Here is a 12,184-nt window from a genome sequence, read left to right on the forward strand (position 1 = left end):
ACTATAATGTCTTATGCAATCTTAGAATTTCACAAAGGTGTTTGTATGCCTTGCAGAATTTTTGTGGGAAATTGGTCCTTGATTGGACAGCAAAGGGAGACCCCACCTTGACTCAAAACTTTTCAAAGGAATTTCAACACGAGGTCGGAGAGCTCATTTAGGTTCTTACAATCAATGAAATTTCTACAAAATTCTTTGTTTCAAACAAGCCATAAGAATCTGAGAAGCCAGGTTTAAGCACGACCATGATCGATACAATGAGGCCCCAGAATGTAGGAATAACAGCATAGTTTGAGCACCATGTCTTGTGGATCCCTAGGTGATTTCACACCTCAAGCGTCGGAGTAAGAAAACAAAGGAATGCGAAAAAGGCATAATTTGAGCACCATGCCTTGTGGATTCCTAGAATTCAAAATATTGTTGTTTATGCCCATTAGAAATTTTGTGGAGAACTAGTTCTTGACTGGAGAGAGCATAGGAGTGAAAGAAGCATCTTGCCTTTAACTTCTCAAAGGAATTTTAACATGAGATTGGAGCTCATCTTTAGAATCCTCCAAAACGTGGAGGAAGAAATGTTCCCTATGAAAATTCACAGGTTCTTATAATCTGAAGGGCCTATAGGAGAATTCTATGTATGATTCTAATCATATGAAATTCCTTTGTTTCCAAAGAAGTCACGAAAATCTAAGCATATACTCCCTCTGTAAACGAATATAAGAGCGTTTAGATCACTATTTTAATGATATAAACGCTCTTATATTTCTTTATGGAGGGAGTACTATTCTCTCCGACCCGTGTTACTTGTGAGCTCAAACGGATGTAAGTCGGCGAAGTCCCAAACCAGGTGCTTGCTTCCTTCCTCAGTTCGGAGCTCTCCTCACTTCAGTGTTCCTATGCTTTCGACACCTGGGAACACCAATCTGGAAAAAAAGATTCTCCATCCCCTAACACCTCCACGACAAATCTTAACAGAATGGCGAGACTCATTTATGGTTGAACTGTATACACGTCCTGTTCCCGACCGACTTGTACACGGCATTGTTTTTCCTCACAAAGAAACAAAGCAGGCACAGAGACAAAAGAAAACTAATAAGTCAGCAAATACGCGTGAGCTATGCTCAACCAGTAGATGCCAAATGGCGACCACCGGCCAGCGGAGGAATTTCCATCGGAAGGCCCGTACAATGCAAAGAGAACTTTGCCGTACGGTCCCGCCTCAGCATAGAAGTCGCCAACGAGAAGGGACGCAGTTCCAGGCCATATCAGCCACCATTATCGAAAGTTCCAGAGCATACCACGTGATCTATGTGGTAAGCAATCCAAACAATTCAAAAAAGAAAAAGTTCCAGAGCATGCCTTGCAGTTGGAACAACCAGTGGAATCTCTCTCATTCAGCACCATGACATTGACATCAAGGCAGTAAGTCACCATGCGTATTTACATCGTGTCCTCTCCTACTTTACACTAGGCTCAGATGCACATTTACTCTACTCCCCGGGCAGGATAATATTAGCCGGATCACCAGAATTCGGTAAAGAAAAGAATCAACTAACAAAACACAAGAGATGCTGGTTGACAACTCTGTTTACAAGGATCGTCCTTTTTTCCAGCCAGCTCCACATGATTAGCGAGGACTAATATCTGCAGATAGAATAAGCAGCACTACAGGTCAGATTAACCAGGCAATTAGACAAGAAACAGATGGCAGCCTAGCTTAAGTAGCTGACGGCAGCAGCCGCGTAGTGCAGAAGATTAACTTACAATTCTGCCGATATGCTGGAGTTGTCCACAGCTCTATCCGCTCGTGCCACGTGTAGAAGAATTTGGGCGTGTATATGTCCTCATCGACCGTATAGATCGCATAGATCTATTCACAAAAGGATGGTCCAAAAGTTTGGCTGCGGATGGTCTGTCTTCTGGATTCGGTTTTACACACTGGCTAATGAAATCACGAGCTTCCTTCGAAAGGCCACTAGGAATTGCTGGTGGCTCCCCCTTGCCAATCCTGTAAAGGGCTTGTGTCTACAGAACAAGTTGCAAGAATGGGTGTGAATCTGATGAATTTTGAATCATAAATAACACACACCAGAGACCTTTTACAGATTTTAAACCAACACTGGAATTCAAACATGCAGCAGCTATTACTAGATTCAAATGAAGAATTACTCACCCACTCCAGATCAGGATAGGGAAGTTGACGTGTCAACATCTCTAAGACCGTGCAACCCAAACTCCATATATCAGCTGCAGGTCCATATGTCTTCTTGGGATTGACGACCTGAAAGTTCAGTGTGTCCATTTAGAATAATCGAAAAGGTATGGACATATCCTACATGACAGTATGCTTATGCCAAATACTATCTTGTTTAGCCAAAAACCAAGAATGTCCGCAGCAAACAAAGAACATAGAGCACCAATCCAACTTAAATTAACCGCTTAGTAACACACGTAATTATTCCACTAAGCATCGACATACAGTGTGAACTACCAGTGCAATAGTTGTCACTAATAGTGAGCCATGATGATACTCAAAGGTCCGGCAAAGCAAGCTAACTGAACTACAAGTCCAAGCTGTATTTCAGTGCATCGGCACACAACTCTTAAACACTTTTCATCATAGCCCCCCTCTACCTCAGGATTATACTACTACTTGCTAATTGATTATTCTCAACGAATTACTGAAGGAAAAGGGTAAAAATAAACAACTGAATTCGAGACTATGCTAATCTGATCTTAAGAGTGTAGTGATATACCTCAGGTGCCATCCAATATACAGTTCCTTTGCATGATTTTAGCACATTGAGTTTGGAGGTCTGAAAGACAATTGATAAAGCAACGTTAAATCACAAAGTTAGTGCATGGATAACTACATTCAAAGTTCAAACACAAAATTATGCAGGTTTTACAAGAAAGTAGCGGACCTGCTTAGCAAGCCCAAAGTCCGCAAGCTTCACGGATCCATTCGCATGCACCAGTATGTTGGCACATTTAATATCTCTGCAAGATGATATTCTAAACTATAAGTACATGAAAACATTACATAATGCCCTAAAGACTTGTCAATTTGGGTCAGGTGATATTTATTCAGAAGGCAAGACAAAAACCAGTGATCATATTACCTATGAACAATATTCCTCTCATGGAGGTAATTCAATCCATTAAGTATTTGTCTTGTGTATGCCGAAACATGAGTATCTCGTAGGCGGTACTTCTGATACAAAGATACAAGAGATCCTTGGGTCACTAGTTCAAGGAAGATGTAAAGTTTCGAGTCCTCCTGCAACGGTCACACAAATGATGATTATCAGTCTCAAATGAAATAAGTACAGAGAAATCTATGAGTATAGAGCACAACAGTGCTTCAACAATGGAAAAAGTGATGCGCAACTGGAAGATCTGCGAGCTTACTTTGTCAGTTCCGAAGTAGTGTACTATATTCTCATGTTCAAACTGACTCAAGAGTGCAATTTCCTGAAAAGTAGAATGGAAGCTAATAAGAGGCCAAATTACAGAATACACCATTGAACATAGAAGGAAAGAAGTCGTAAAAGACAAGGTCTACGATATTATCAATAACACAAACAGCCAGCTAAACCAACCTGCTCAAGTTGGAAAATACACTGCTGTGCGTTGCTCCCTTGATCATGTAAGGACACTTCTTTGACAGCAAAAAAGACACCCTCGCTGTGAAGCATCAATCATTATACCATAAGATGCAGAAGTAGAACAGCATGTAGTAGACTTATGACAGAAAAACATAAGAGCAGCCTAATAAAGGAACAACAGATGCTGCAGTCCTTCATGTCCGGAAGCTGAATATCCATTTTATTAAGAATACCACATAATTCAGAACTGGAACGGATGCAGTGCAATATTTTGGCAAAACAAATGATCATATTCCCCTGTATTCTAGAGAATTTGGTTCGGAACTGGGTAGCACTCTGACTCTAGCTAATTCTAGTTGACCACAACCCAGGATTATGTTGAAGATGAAACCATGAAGATGATTCAATTACTATTTACTACTAGGCTACACATCTGTATTTTGCTACCCAATAGTTCTTAGGAGTTAAAATTGGGGCCAGTGAGCTTCTAGTCAGGCAGAGGATCACTCTACACAATTTGGGTTGATCAAGGCTTCTGGATATACCCTAGCCCTAGGTTATCTTGGAACGAACATAGCAAGTTGAGATCCTAACCTTAAGCATAACGTTGAGAACCAGTATACAAGGAACGATGAATTTTCCTCTGAAGAGTGAAGAGAACTTACTCGCTGATCCCCTCATAGACGGTCCCAAAGGAGCCACTCCCCAAGAGCACACCTCGACTCCACGACCGGATCTTCTTCTTAAACCTCCCGTTGGGCGAGATGTAGAACATAGACTCGGTTGTCTCATCGTCGTTTGTGGTCGATATCGAGGATGTGCCTGTGAATTCCTCGGAGCTCTCCCCCAGCCTGAGATCTTCCAACGTCAACACTTCCGCCGCATCCTCGTCGTCCTCGGCATCCGGGTCTCCAAAATCAGGGACAGATCTGATTGCCTGTGGTTGCCCTTGCTCCTCTGGCGCGAAAGACAGCAGGAGATCCCACGTGGAACCAACCTGGGCGGCGGGCGGCAGCGCCATCGACGGCGGTGGCTTGAGCATCACCGGCGGAGGGCGCACACCCTTAATCCCTCCCTCGCAGCCTGGTTTCTTCACATCCGGACGGGCTGGCTCCGGTGGATCCAACCATGCCGGCCGCACTGGCGCCTCAACCGGCACGTCCCTGGCAGTTTCCTTGGCCGGGAGCTCGAAATCAGCGGCCTCGGGCAAGGCCGGCTCCTCGGCGGCCTCGTGGCGGAGTGGGGACTCCCGCACGGGGCGGTCGGGCTGCGAGCGCGCGGAAGGGGAGCTGGAGGCGGAGGAGGAGGCGGAGGAGCGGAAGGCCTTGTGCGCCTCCCAGTCGGTGAGGGAGATGGCGAAGTCCTCGGGGCCGGAGAGGCCGAGGTTACGGCAGAGGAGCTGGACGTCGCCGCCGCCGTCGCCGCTGCCGCCGATGCGGAAGCTGCTGAGGTCGACGGAGCAGGCGGCGGAGCTGGCGAGCGAGGGCGCGGCGGAGCCGGAGGCGGAGGCCGAGGAGGCCCGGGGCGGGGACGGCGGGTAGCTGCAGAAGAGCTTGGCGGGGTCGTACTCGTAGCCGATGTTCTTGGACGCGTTGCGGCGGTCCAGCCGCGGGCCGCCGCGCTTGGACGAGCGGCACGAGCCGGACGGCGAGGTGGACGTCGCGGTGTCCTGGGACGGCCGGCCCATCAGCGGCGCCTGCTCATGGGGCGCGGCGCGGCGCTCCGGGGAAGGGGGAAAAGGCGAGGGGGGAAGGAGATGAGGGCTCTCTGGCTCGGCTTTGGGAGTGGCGCAGGAGAGGAGACGGCAAGGCGAGCGAGGTGCGGATATTTTTTTCGGCCGCGAGGTTGGGTTTTTTCGGTGGGCGAGGTGGGGGTGGGAGTGGGAGGGGAGACGGGTGCGTTGTCGCATTGACTCGCAGCTTTTGCCTTTGTGGTGGCGCCCGGGCCCGGTGGCCGTCCTCGGGGTGGGTCGCGAGGGCACTCGCGGCGCGGAGCTTCGCCGCAGTCGCCGTCTGGCCGGCTGGCAGCGGGGCGGAGGCGCCCTTTGGTCGCCGGGGAGCAAGGCGGTTGCTTTGGAATGGAATGGGTGCGATGCTGGCGTGTGGGCGGACGTGTGACTCTCGGCTGAACCGTCCTCGGGTTGGCGTGTGCGGCTGCTTGCTGCCCTTGCCAAGTCAGCACACGGTCACCAGCGTTACGTTTGCTCCTACTTGTAATCACACAGGCAGCACCATGTCCCAAGAAACATACGGTAAATTGTCTGGTGTCACGAAATCGAACGACCCTTGTGTGTACCTTTCGGGCTCTCTGCCACTGCAAAGCGCGGCACACATTAATTAATATATGAAAGCTCTTGTGCATGGCTGATGGCTCAGCGACAACACCGAAAGCATAAATGACACCCATACACATTCTTGATTCACTGTTGACTCTTAACACGACACGCCCACATGAGGTTGAGGTTTACGTAAATGCGTACGGAAACTAATGGCTTCCGAAAGCCAAAAACACGCCCGCGTCCCTCCCGCCCCATGCGACTCGGGCGGCGCCGGCCCTCCCCCGCCATTGTCCCCTCCTCCCCGCCCTCTCCCTCGCCATCGTCGGCGCCCTCCTCTACGCAAATTCAGATGAAACCGGAAGAATATCATGTAGAAACCGATAAAAACCCCGTAAAAAGATGTTTTGAAGTTTCAATAAATCTAAAATAATACGAAATGTTAAGAGCCTCTCCAACGAGCCGACTCAAACGGGCGGCACCGTCCGTTTGAGTCGGCCGCCTGCCCGGCGTCCGCCCTGTTTTACATGTTGGTCCGCAGCGCGTCCAACGCACCGACCCATATGTGTCGGCGTGGCTGGCTAACCGCCCTATTTCAACAAATAGCTCATTTTTTATTGATTTTGCATTTAAACATATAGTCAAATAACATGGTTTGAATCAAATAAAATAGTATAGTTTTACAAGCCGAATAAACATAAAAATGTCTCACATAGTTTTACAAGCCGAATAAAGAAAATACATCTATTGGTTGCCAACATGAGCCCATATATGCTCAACCAGATCACTTTGCAGTTGCACGTGAGTTTTCCAATCACGCATGTCATGATGAAATTGGGTGAACTGTTCAAACGTTGCCGCTCTTTCATGCTCAGTCACAACATTCTCACCCTGAAACTGAAACCCTTGATCATACAGACGTTCCGGGCGCTCATCTTCTACGATCATATTGTGCATGATCACACAAGCAGTCATCACCTCCCACAGTTTCTGCGTGCTGCAGGTATTAGCAGGATACCAAACGATACCCATCAAGATTTCAAAACACCAAAGGCATGCTCGACATCACTCCTAGCACTCTCTTGCTCTTGGACAAATCTTTTCCTTTTCTCTCCGACAGGGTTGGGGATTGTCTTGACAATAGTGGTCCACTGAGGATAGATACCGTCACCCATGTAGTATCCTTTGTCGTAGTTGTGGTCGTTGATAGTAAATTTCACCGGTGGGCTGTTGCCTTCGGCAAGCCTAGCAAACACCGGCGAGCACTGAAGCACGTTGATACCATTGTGTGATCCGGCCATGCCAAAGAAAGAGTGCCAGATCCAGAGATCTTGAGACGCCACGGCCTCTAGTATGACAGTGCAAGCCCTGACATGGCCCTTATACTGCCCTTGCCTAGCAGAAGGGCGGGTCTTCCACTCCCAGTGCATACAGTCTATGCTGCCAAGCATCCCTGGGAAGCCCTGATACGTCTTCGTCGTATCTATAATTTTTGATTGTTCCATGCCAATATTATTCAACTTTCATATACTTTTTGGCAACTTTTTATATTATTTTTGGGACTAACATATTGATCCAGTGCCCAGTGCCAGTTCCTGTCTGTTGCATGTTTTTGGTTTCGCAGAATATCCATATCAAACGGAGTCCAAACGGGATAAAAATGGACGGAGCTTATTTTTGGAAAATATGGAAAATTTGGAAGGAAAATCAACGCGAACCAATGCCCGAGGTGGTCACGAGGCAGGAGGGCGCGCCTGCCCCCCTGGGCGCGCCCCCTACCCTCGTGAGCCCACCGTAAGGCGGTTGACGCTCTTCTTTTGCCGCAAGAAAGCTAATATTCGGAAAAAAAATCACGGCGAAGGTTTCAGGCCAATCGGAGTTACGGATCTCCATATATATACGAAACGGTGAAACAGAGCCAGAACAGAACGCAGAAACAGAGAGAGACAGAGAGATAGATCCAATCTCGGGAGGGGCTCTCGCCCCTCCCACGCCATGGGAGCCAAGGACCAGAGGGGAAATCCTTCTCCCATCTAGGGAGGAGGTCAAGGAAGAAGAAGAATAAGGGGGCCCTCTCCCCCTTGCTTCCGGTGGCGCCGGAGCGCTACCGGGGCCATCACCATCTTTACCAACAACTTCACCGCCATCATCACCAACTCTTCCCCCCTCTATGCAGCGGTGTAACCTCTCTCTTACCCGTTGTAATCTCTACTTAAACATGGTGCTCAACGCTATATATTATTTCCCAATGATGTATGGCTATCCTATGATGTTCGAGTAGATCTATTTTGTCCTAATGGCTATTTGATGATCGTGATTGGTTTGAGTTGCATGTTTTATTATTGGTGCCGTCCTATGGTGCTCTCCGTGTCGCGCAAGCGTGAGGGATTCCCGCTGTAGGGTTTGCAATATGCTTATGATTTTCTTATGGTTGGTGGCGTGAGTGACAGAAGCACAAACCCAAGTAAGTAGGTTGTTTGCGTATGGGATAAACAGGACTTGATACTTTAATGCTATGGTTGGGTTTTACCTTAATGAATCTTTAGTAGTTGCGGATGCTTGCTAGAGTTCCAATCATAAGTGCATATGATCCAAGTAGAGAAAGTATGTTAGCTTATGCCTCTCCCTCAAATAAAATTGCAATAATGATTACCGGTCTAGTTATCGATTGCCTAGGGACAAATAACCTTCTTGTTGACAAAAGCTCTTTACTAAAACTAATTTAGTTGTGTCTTTATCTAAACAACCCCTAGCTTTTATTTACGTGCTCTTTACTTTCTTGCAAGCTTACCCAAAAACACCTACAAAGTACTTCTAGTTTCATACTTGTTTCCGGTAAAGCGTGCGTAGAGTTGTATCGGTGGTCGATAGAACTCGAGGGAATATTTGTTATACCTTTAGCTCCTCGTTGGGTTCGACACTCTTACTTATCGAAAGAGGCTACAATTGATCCCCTATACTTGTGGGTTATCAAGACCTTTTTCTGGCGCCGTTGCCGGAGAGCAATAGCGTGGGGTGAATATTCTCGTGTGTGCTTGTTTGCTTTATCACTAAGTAATTTTTATTTGTTGTTCTTAGTTGTTTTCTATCTTTAGTTGTGGGTAGGAAACGCAAAATACCAAAAAAATTAGTGGTACCTACTGAACCAATGGTTGAAGAACCACTCAAAATCTATCACACTGCTGAAGCTTATTACTTGGATCATCTTCGATCCCTATGTGCTCGTGCTGAAACCCCAACTAGCTTAGTTGAGGGCAAATCTTTAGATGAGCATGCTTGTTATGTGCGACACCGAATATCTGAAAAAGGGAAAATTCTATTGGGTCAAATTCATCGTTTGCAATGCTATGCTTGGAATTTATGTTGGGAATATGATTTTACTTGTTGTTCTGAAAACCCTAAGAAACACCTTCCCTACCAATGTGAGTTTATTGATAATGGAATCTTATCTTCATATGCTAAGGGTGTTTATAATTACTATGATGTTCAACAAATTGAAGAATTTGTTGCTTTTAAGGATGCTTATGAAATTGCTTCGTTGATTGAAAAGTATGATGCTACTCTTTACAAATCTGAAAAAAAATTCCATAATTGAATATTTTTATGAGAATTATGCTTCTAATGCCTATGTTAAACTATATATTGAGGAATACTCTGCTGTCCAAGAAGAGAGTAATATTTTGCAGGAGTCTATGAAAGAAGAAATTGATGAAACTGTGAGCTCATTGGATGAAAAAGATGAGGAGGAGAGCGAAGAACAAAAGGAGGAAGAGCAGATTGATCACCCATGCCCACCTTCTAATGAGAGTAACTCTTCAACTCATACATTGTTTAATTCCCCTTCGTGCTTACCGAAGGATGATTGCTATGATGACTGTTATGATCCCATTGATTCTCTTGAAATATCCCTTTTTGATGATGCTTGCTATGCTTGTGGCCAAGATGCCAATATGAATGATGCTTATGGAGATGAACTTGCTATAGTTCCTTATGTTAAACATGAAATTGTTGCTATTGCACCCACGCATGATAGTCCTATTATCTTTTTGAATTCTCCCGATTACACTATATCGGAGAAGTTTGCACTTATTAAGGATTACATTGACGGGTTGCCTTCTACCGTTGCACATGATGATTTTGATAGATATAATATGCATGTGCTTGCTGCTCCTACTTGTAATTATTATGAGAGAGGAAATATATCTCCACCTCTCTATGTTTCCAACATGATAAAATTGCAAGAAACTGTTTATACTATGCATTGGCCTTTACTTTGTGTGCATGAATTGTTCTTTTATGACATGCCGATGCATAGGAAGAGAGTTAGACTTCGTCATTACATGATATATGTTACCTTGTGCTCACCACTAAATTACAAATCATTGTTGATTCAAATTGGCTTTGATATACCTTGGGATCCGGGTGGATTCACTACTTGAGCACTACATGCCTAGCTTAATGGCTTTAAAGAAAGCACTGCCAGGGAGACAACCCGGAAGTTTTAGAGAGTCATTTATTTATGTTGAGTTCTTTCATATAGTTTAAAAACAACAAAAATAAAGAGGGGAACCTAAAACTTTTTCAAAAAGGAAAGTGAAAGTGAGAGAGACAAGCATTGTTGAAGTGGGAGCTAGCCTTGAACTTTGTTCATGCTCACGGAAACTTTGTGAATCTTGATTACAGAAACTTTTCAACAAAAATAATTATCCCCTTGTACAATTCCATTGTATTATTAAAAATAATGTGCCAAGGTTTGCCTTTAGGATGGTTACAATGCTTGTTGGTTTGTGCGGTGCAGGACAGAAACTTTGGTTGTAGTGCGCGAATTTTAATTTCTTACTGGAACGTCAAATGGTTCTGATTCTTTTTGCACTGTCTTGCTGTACAAATTGTTTATTTTTACTAATTTTTGCAGATTTTTTCAAGTATCAGAAGTATGGTGAATGTTCAGATTATTACAGACTGTTCTATTTTAGACAGATTCTGTTTTTGATGCATAGTTTACTTGTTTTGATGAAACTATCAACTTATATCAGTGGATTAAGCCATGAAAAAGTTATATTACAGTAGACACAATGCAAAAACAAAATATGAATTGGTTTGCAACAGTACTTAGAGTAGTAATTTGCTTTATTATACTAACGGATCTTACCGAGTTTTCTGTTGGAGTTTTGTGTGGATGAAGTGTTCGATGATTGAGAAGGTATCGATGTGAGAAGAAGGAAGGGAGGCAAGAGCTCAAGCTTGGGGATGCCCGAGGCACCCCAAGTAAATATTCAAGGAGACTCAAGCATCTAAGCTTGGGGATGCTGGGGAGGCATCCCCTCTTTCTTCAACAAATATCGGTATGTTTTCGGATTCGTTTCGTTCATGCGATATGTGCAAGTCTTGGAGCGTCTTTTGCATTTAGGTTTTTATTTTTATTTTTATGCACCATGATGGTATGAGATAGTCCTTGGTTGATTTATAGAATGCTCATTGCACTTCACTTATATCTTTTGAGTATGGCTTTATAGAATGCTTCATGTGCTTCACTTATATCATTTGAAGTTTGGATTGCCTGTTTCTCTTTACATAGAAAACCGCCATTTGTAGAATGCTCTTTTGCTTCACTTATATTTGTTAGAGCGCGGGCATATCTTTTGTAGAAAGAATTAAAACTCTCTTGCTTCACTTATATCTATTTAGAGAGATGACAGGAACTGGTCAGTCACATGGTTAGTCATAAAATCCTACATAAACTTGTAGATCGCTGAATATGATATGTTTGATTCCTTGCAATAGTTTTGCGATATAAAGGTGGTGATATTAGAGTCATGCTAGTCGAGTAATTGTGAAATTGAGAAATACTTGTGTTGAGGTTTGCAAGCCCCATAGCATGCACGTATGGTGAACCGTTATGTAACGAAGTCGGAGCATGAGGTGTTTATTGATTGTCTTCCTTATGAGTGGCGGTCGGGGACGAGCGCTGGTCTTTTCCTACCAATCTATCCCCCTAGGAGCATGCGCATAGTACTTTGTTTTGATGACTAATATATTTTTGCAATAAGTATGTGAGTTCTTTATGACTAATGTTGAGTCCATGGATTATACGCACTCTCACCCTTCCACCATTGCTAGCCTCTCTAGTACTGCGCAACTTTCGCCGGTACCATAAACCCACTGAGGGAGTCCTGGATTATGGGGTCTTCGGACAGCCGGACTATCTCCATTGGCCGGACTGTTAGACTATGAAGATACAAGATTGAAGACTTCGTCTCGTGTCCGTATGGGACTCTACTTGGCGTGGAAGGCAAGCTAGGCA

The 12,184-nt window shown here is 44.8% G+C and overlaps 1 protein-coding gene across 1 annotated transcript; it reads right to left on the reverse strand.

Moving 5' to 3' along the window:
- Positions 1–1,363: 1,363 nt before the first annotated feature.
- Positions 1,364–5,497, reverse strand: LOC125527131 (mitogen-activated protein kinase kinase kinase 1-like). Its single transcript, XM_048691697.1, has 9 exons — positions 4,271–5,497; positions 3,600–3,684; positions 3,409–3,471; positions 3,120–3,277; positions 2,922–2,997; positions 2,754–2,813; positions 2,171–2,278; positions 1,762–2,022; positions 1,364–1,641 (listed from the first exon to the last, which is right to left on the reverse strand). Exons 1-8 carry the CDS (start codon positions 5,290–5,292, stop codon positions 1,795–1,797), a joined length of 1,800 nt encoding a protein of 599 aa, XP_048547654.1. The 5' UTR covers positions 5,293–5,497; the 3' UTR covers positions 1,364–1,641; positions 1,762–1,794.
- Between the last annotated feature and the right edge of the window lie 6,687 nt (positions 5,498–12,184).

Source organism: Triticum urartu, unplaced genomic scaffold (assembly GCF_003073215.2).
Source record: "Triticum urartu cultivar G1812 unplaced genomic scaffold, Tu2.1 TuUngrouped_contig_296, whole genome shotgun sequence".
NCBI lineage: Eukaryota > Viridiplantae > Streptophyta > Magnoliopsida > Poales > Poaceae > Triticum > Triticum urartu.

Excerpts from the sequence above, each read along its gene's own strand:
- LOC125527131 (XM_048691697.1), bottom strand. The coding sequence starts at position 5,292 with ATGGGCCGGCCGTCCCAGGACACCGCGACGTCCACCTCGCCGTCCGGC. Across the intron at positions 3,685-4,270 it reads GTCTATGAGGGGATCAGCGA|CGAGGGTGTCTTTTTTGCTG; the intron begins GTAAGTTCTCTT and ends GATGCTTCACAG. Across the intron at positions 2,998-3,119 it reads GAGAGGAATATTGTTCATAG|AGATATTAAATGTGCCAACA; the intron begins GTAATATGATCA and ends ATCATCTTGCAG.